The following is a 7,371-nucleotide window of genomic DNA, read 5'->3' on the forward strand; positions in this document are numbered from 1 at the left end:
ACACAGTACGGTTTGAGAGTAAATCGGAGAAAGACGAAGGTAATGAGAAGTAGTAGAAATGAGAACAGCGAGAAACTTAACATCAGGATTGATGGTCACGAAGTCAATGAAGTTAAGGAATTCTGCTATCTAGGCAGTAAAATAACCAATGACGGACAGAGCAAGGAGGACATCAAAAGCAGACTCGCTATGGCAAAAAAGGCATTTCTGGCCAAGAGAAGTCTACTAATATCGAATACCGGCCTTAATTTGAAGAAGAAATTTCTGAGGATGTACATCTGGAGTACAGCATTGTATGGTAGTGAAACATGGACTGTGGGAAAACTGGAACAGAAGAGAATCGAAGCATTTGAGATGTGGTGCTATAGACTAATGTTGAAAATTAGGTGGACTGATAAGTTAAGGAATGAGGAGGTTCTACGCAGAATCGGAGAGGAAAGGAATATGTGGAAAACACTAATAAGGAGAAGGGACGGGATGATAGGACATCTGCTAAGACATGAGGGAATGACTTCCATGGTACTAGAGGGAGCTGTAGAGGGCAAAAACTGTAGAGGAAGACAGAGATTGGAATACGTCAAGCAAATAATTGAGGATGTAGGTTGCAAGTGCTACTCTGAGATGAAGAGGTTAGCACAGGAAAGGAATTCGTGGCAGGCCGCATCGAACCAGTCAGTAGACTGATGACAAAAAAAGTTAAAAATTGCCCCTTTTATGTATTGGCTATATGGATTGAGGGCAGAAGTAATTACAACAGAGTTCAGAGCTGGGGTAAGACCCAAGAGACAAAGTCTCCTACATAGGCAGTCACAGTAGTGTCACAACAGTGATTAGTCAGAAAATGACTAGCCTTCATCAAAAGCAAGGAAAAGCAGCATGAAAGCACCATATGATATTGCGTTAACTGCTGCAGGTCAGTAGCTGCAAGTGTGCCTACAACCACCACACACACACACACACACACACACACACACACACACACACACACCAGTGGATCACACAGCAAGGAAAGGCTTTTTCATTATATGCGATTTCCTTCTGGCAGCGCACGATCAGGCTCATTTTGTTTTGGCCGATCCCTTGTAAATGTGACTATTTTTCAGTACATTAGTGAGAAACTATTAACTTTAAACATATATATGTGTGTGTGTGTTTAATTACTGGTCATACTGACAATATTTTTATATAATCATTTACAGACACATTTAGCTGAAATTTTATGCAAGATATGCATTTTTGCATAGGCTGCAACTGTCGAATTCCACCCTTCTTAATGAACAGCAGCCATCTACAAGGGAAACTTCACCACTACATTTGTCCCCCTCCTGCCGCGCCACTTGCACAGCCAGGAACCATTTTATTTTTTGTGTACTGTAATGGGTGCATTCCTTTGATTGTACCCAACAGCAGTAGCTTATCATATTAGGCACATACATTTGATATACTGTATAAAAACCTAGCTGGTTCATCAATACAGTCAGACTACGGAACACATTTCATAAAAAATCGTCACATGGCGAGTCCATAAAAATGCAAGCTGGGGACCTTCTTGCAAGAGTATTAAGCTTTGCATGTAAGGATTATAATGGGGAAGGCAAACGGTCGACTTCGGTTTATTGGGAGAGTTTTAGGACAGTGTGGTTCACCTGTAAAGGAGATCGCATGTAGAACACTAGTGCAACCCAATCTTGAATACTGTTCGAGTATTTGGGATCCCCAACTGGGAAGACACTGAAGCAATTCAGAAGTGGGCTGCTAGATTTGTTGTCGGTATGTTTCATCAACACGCAAGTATTACAGAGATGCTTCAGGAACTCAAACTGGAATTTCTGGAGGGAAGGTGATGGTCTTTCCAAAGAATGCTACTGAGAAAATTTATAGAATCAGCATGTGAAGTTGGGTGCAAAATATCTTACTGCTGCCAACATTCATTTTGCGTAATGGCCGTGAAGATAAGGTATGAGAAATTACGGCTCACATGGAGGAATGTAGACAATCGCTTTTCCTTGCTCTATTTGTCAGTGGAACTGGAAGGGAAACTGATCAGCAGTGGTTCAACACACGCTCCACCATGCACTATGTGGTCGCTTGTGGATTATGCATGTAGATGCAGATGACTTTCCCTTGTGCAGAGATGCAAATGGCTGGTATTTACTAACAACAACTTCTTGTCCCTCTGCTCACACTAAAATGTCATGGTTTTCTGGCTCAACTGAAAAATCACAGACTAAGAGAATTGTACATTGAGTTCTCTGTAGGCTGCTTTCACTGCTACAGCAACTTGTTTCCTTAAGAGTTCAATGTTAAATAATACCCACTAGTATTGTCAAAATGCTGAGGGAGACCTTTTATGTACTGGACAACTTTCTTTCCTGGGTAATAAGAGATATCACTCATAGTCCACTAAGTGGCTTGGAGCAGGTGATAAATTCTTCTCTCAATGACTTATCTCCTTCAATACACCTTCAGGATTACATGTAGCTCAGCAATAAATTTTGTGGGAGATCTGCTCTCAAAAAACAGTAACGAAAGACAATGGAATTGCAACACAAGTTACCTTGCTTTGAACTATTGGCACTTATTTTAATAAAACTGTGATGCTTATTTATTTATTTTACTTTCTACATATACAGTCACACTTCGTGACTCACTGTTAAGTGCACATACTTCCTATTCTACCATTAAATGCTCCTGTGTGTGTTTTAATTAGTCTAAGCTTTCCTTCAGGTTCCCTAAAGAAATGATTCGGGGTGGGGGGCTGAAACAGTTACAGACTCCCACCACTTAAAATTCTTTCTCAAAACTTTCTGATTAGACTTTTGGGGATAATTGACATCTATGTAAATTCAGGTTTCCTGGTCTTTCTGCGACACACACCTGAGAGTAATGCAAACCTATGACCATTCATGGTGTCCATCTCTGACCATTCATGCTGTCTGTCTCTGCACAAGTTAAAATTTCCCATTAGTCTGATTTAGTACGAGTTCTGCACACTTGAGCAATATTCTGGGATGGGTCACAAGTATTTGTAGGCAGTGTCCTTTGTAGACTGATGCAATTTCCCCAAATCCTGCTAACGAACAGTTGATACATTTAGGTATTAGGAAAATTTTACATTTATTAACACTTAAAACTAGTTTCTAATCTTTACACCACACTGAAATCTTGTCAAGATCCAAGTGAATATTCGTGCAGCCTTTTTCAGACTGTAATGCATTACAGATACCTGCTTCATCTTCAAAATGATCGAGGTTACTACCATATTCCAAGTCATCAACCTGAAGTACTAACAGTAAGAGTCCTCACATACTTTCCTGGGGCACATCTGAAGTTCATTCTGTTTCTACCAATGGCTCTTCGTGCAAGATAATGTACTGCATTCTCCCTACCTAGAATGCCTGAATTCCACCACTAATTTTGGGACCAATCGTGCTACACTTCTTGTAGAGAGGGACCAATCCTGCTACACTTCTTGTAGAGAGGTGTGATCAGTTCCTTCTTCCAACTATTGGGTAGTTACCTGTTCGAGTGACCTACAGTGTTTTATGTTTACAATAGGGTTAATTCAGCTACAAATTCTGCACATAATCTGACAGATATAACCGGGCCCTAAGGCCTTGTTCAGTTCAAGAGATTTCTCCTGTTTCTCAAAATAAGTGACAGATATTAATGCATTCATCTTTGCAACAATTCGAGAATTTAACTAACAGAACTTTACAATCTACCTTTGTAGAATTTCTGCTTTTGCTGCGTAGCGAATAATTTCAGCTTCTTTATCAACCATGAATGTCAAAATACTAACTAAGGTGCCTCTAAAACTTTAAAATGTGACAAAATTTCTTTTGTTTTTACGAGAGGTCCTTTAATTTTGTCATGTAGTCTGAGGAATTACATACTGCCCTTTTTACAACCAAATCAATTTCATCTACCCCCTCTATCCATAGTTTTAGGCTCTGTATGCCATTTGCACAATAGTTTATGTTTATACGTTACTTACTGAGACTTTCTCCTCTGTCACTTCTCTCGCTTTCAGTCTAATAAGTGAATTATCCTTTCAACATATCTTTATTTTCCTCATCTCATCCATCTTTACTTCAAATACCATGTTTTAAATGGGACTGGCACAAAACTTTTTGCTGTATTATTTCTGGTTTCCTACTTTTGCCTCCCTTTCTCTTCATGGCAAGTAGGTTCCTCTTAACAATCTGAGTGATGACCCCCCCCCCCCCCCCCTTTTAAGCACATGTACTCTTTCACTGATAATTAAGTTTGTTTCTCATTAGCATGAATTCTTGCAGTTTTACATAACCCAATCTCTGTTTAATACCCTCGACTTTTTGGCGGGCGCTGATAACCTCGTTGTTGTGCGCCCTAAAACACTATTGACTTTTTGGGATTTACTCTCTTCCTGTTGTGGTCAGCAGTGTTGAGACTGGTCATTCATTGGAAATACAAATACACTGGTGTAGCTCAGAGGAGAATTTTTCACGTTACCCCTCATCCTTGAGGCATTTCCATGCACAGTTATCTAAGGGGAGGGGAGCTGGCTAATGTGTGTGTATTCATTTAACCTGCCTGTACTATGGATGCAATGGCAAGGACGCTTGGCATTCCGCACATTCAAACATTTATTATTAGACATGGCAGCTTGCAGGTGTGTGTGTGTGTGTGTGTGTGTGTGTGTGTGTGTGTGTGTATCACAGATGCTAAAATTGTTAACACCTGAACATATGCAGTTTCTAATATGGTCTGTTGAGAGGTTCAGTGAGATGCAGCAAAGCAAGACAAAACCAATCTCAATTCTTAGTCCCATCAACTACTGACACAGAGACAGATTCATTGGTAGGTGGGTGAAAATTACTTTTAGTAGTAGTAAATCCATACATTTGTTCTAACTCCTTACTGGCTCGCACCTGTAGCAATGGCACTCTACATGCTGATTTATCACAACTGTAGCCTACACAGTTTTTAGAAAGGTACATGATACTTACCAGTCCATAAAACGCAAGAAAAATTGGACTGCTTGTTGCCCGAAGTTTCAGACGAGCTCTATTGAAACGGAATGTCAGGAACACAAGGAAAATAAAATTTGGCATCAAGATGATGACATCCCAAATTCGTACTCTGAAAATAGCAGAAGTATGTATTTGAATAAAAGGGTTTTGTTTCCCATTTTCTCACACAAACTGACAAAGTCTACACAATAATAATAAAAACTGGGTTCTTTACGGCAATTAAATCAAATTTCGGACAAACAAGCCACTAATATAGCTGAAATTATATCAACCATATAAAATTATAATTTTTTAAATAACTGGTTAATTTTGAATTTTACCTGGCCATAATACAATAAACAATGCAACCATAACAGTACCACAGAATATATCAATGAAGGTCTTTTACCTTAAGATGGCAGCTGTCTTTAACACATTGACTGCAATACAACACTGAAATTACATTACAAAGCTTTTCTTTCCCAAGTACGATGTAGGCTTGTTAACAAAGGACAGTTTCAGTCATCTCATTCCATTGCTCACGTGGCAGTTATAATGGATAAACAAAAGAACTGTAGAACATGAAAGCCTACGCTTTTAATGTGGTACAATGAGCCATATTTTTGTCTGTAGGTGAATATTGATTGAAACTGAACAAATTTTAAGCCACATAAAATCAACAGCATATGTCTCAGAAGGAGAAAACTACTTAGTAATTGTGATGATGATGATATGATACCATAATTATTAGGAGGATTAACACTGGCGAATAACGGGGCCTGACAGGCAAACATTATTTGTTTGTGTTGTTACAAGGAAAAAAGTTAGGCCCAAACCTGCCACATGTATTTTCCTTGTTCACTGGAATGTTTCGCTGATGTTTGCAGAAACTAGAAAAGATGACACTACTATGTCATAGTAAACTAAAGATGACATTCAAGGATGTGAAATGGTCAAAAGTTCACAGGAGATAGTATAATCCACACGCATGTGAAATCAAATAAGAAGACAAAGTGCTGAATCACGTCATACACATTCATAAGAGTTCAAAAAATACAACAGTATGAGTAGTGAACACTGAATTGCTGTAAAAATTCTTCCGAAGTATACTAGCAAAGATTTGGCTGACGCGTTTTTGTATGACAATGTAGACGTTATATAACTTAACAGATGCGTTACATTTAACATTAGGTTTCTTTGTACACAAACGATTGGTGTTCCACCTCGCAGGTTGGGCATGAAATGTAATAATGAATATGCATTGTTATTACCTTGAGTTTGCGATTTCGTAGTACAGTACTAGCTTACAAATATGTTCTTCCTGAATCGGTTCTGAAGGCGTTGTCGCATTTGGCTCCCATGTAGAAGACATCATGGTAATATATCCCACGAGTTCTCGGTTGAACAACATACGAATGGATTCTCATCGAGTTCTGATCGCGTCCTGGCCCTAAATATTGCCATCAGCGATCGAATGATACTGTAAAACACAAAACAATATCCATTTCTTCTATTAAATTCCTCACAAACCACGGGCAACAAAACACTTCCAGTTCAAAGTTCGAGAACTATTTGCGTCACATTATCAACACCTAAACAAATATTACACACGTATCAAACGACTTTTGGGGAAAACCTATTACTGGGGATGGCAGAAATTGCTTACTACTCTCAAGTCTTCCTCCAGCTAAGTGACACATGAGGAGCTCGCAGTAATACCCGACACAACTTCAGCATTTGCAACTTATCCTCCAGATAACATGCTTTGGGCACCCATGCGTGAAACCTCACATTTCCACAAACGTCAAACTTTTCAGTATTCTCCGCCAGTCCATGCCAACGATGTTATTATCAAACTTGTGCAATAATAAACCCACTGTGTACAGTTGTTTTGCCCTAAATCAAAGTTGGTATTGTACAAGTAGCAATAAAAATTGCAAACCATCGGCATACAGTGGACAAGTCGACAAACAATTTAAGCATTACCAGGATAGATATCAAACTACAAATATTAGGACACTTTTTCCTAAATTTTGGACACACACAAAAAATCGTCTTCAGAAATAATTACAAGTGAATCGGAAAACAACATTTCATATCTACTTTGCATCACTAGGAAATTATAAAGAAATTTATAAAATTTCCTCCACGAAAATCCCTACCTTAAACAACTTTTTTTTCAGATACCAGCACACATGTTGATGACAGTCTGTTTTTTTACTATTTTCTTAAAACGCATAATCTTTTGACTTTGAATATGTGCCAATTAACGAAACAATTGATTATTTAGAAATCATATTCAGTATATTATTGCATCTGAATAGGGACAACAAATACCAAAGATATGAGACAGCCTTCTTGATAATAATAAGAACAA

General features: G+C 38.5%; 1 protein-coding gene across 2 annotated transcripts in view; it reads right to left on the bottom strand.

Moving 5' to 3' along the window:
- Nucleotides 1-6,951, bottom strand: part of LOC124798358 (transmembrane protein adipocyte-associated 1 homolog) — a 118,605-nt gene extending 111,654 nt beyond the window's left edge. For both annotated transcript variants that reach the window (XM_047261726.1, XM_047261725.1), the window contains exons 1-3: nucleotides 6,661-6,951; nucleotides 6,266-6,474; nucleotides 4,992-5,124 (exon numbers count right to left, since the gene is read on the bottom strand). In XM_047261726.1, the coding sequence (XP_047117682.1) occupies nucleotides 4,992-5,124; nucleotides 6,266-6,405 (273 nt within the window). In that variant the 5' untranslated portion in view covers nucleotides 6,406-6,474; nucleotides 6,661-6,951. The remainder of the gene's footprint in view (nucleotides 1-4,991; nucleotides 5,125-6,265; nucleotides 6,475-6,660) is intronic.
- Between the last annotated feature and the right edge of the window lie 420 nt (nucleotides 6,952-7,371).

This window comes from Schistocerca piceifrons, chromosome 5 (assembly GCF_021461385.2).
Source record: "Schistocerca piceifrons isolate TAMUIC-IGC-003096 chromosome 5, iqSchPice1.1, whole genome shotgun sequence".
Taxonomy (NCBI): domain Eukaryota; kingdom Metazoa; phylum Arthropoda; class Insecta; order Orthoptera; family Acrididae; genus Schistocerca; species Schistocerca piceifrons.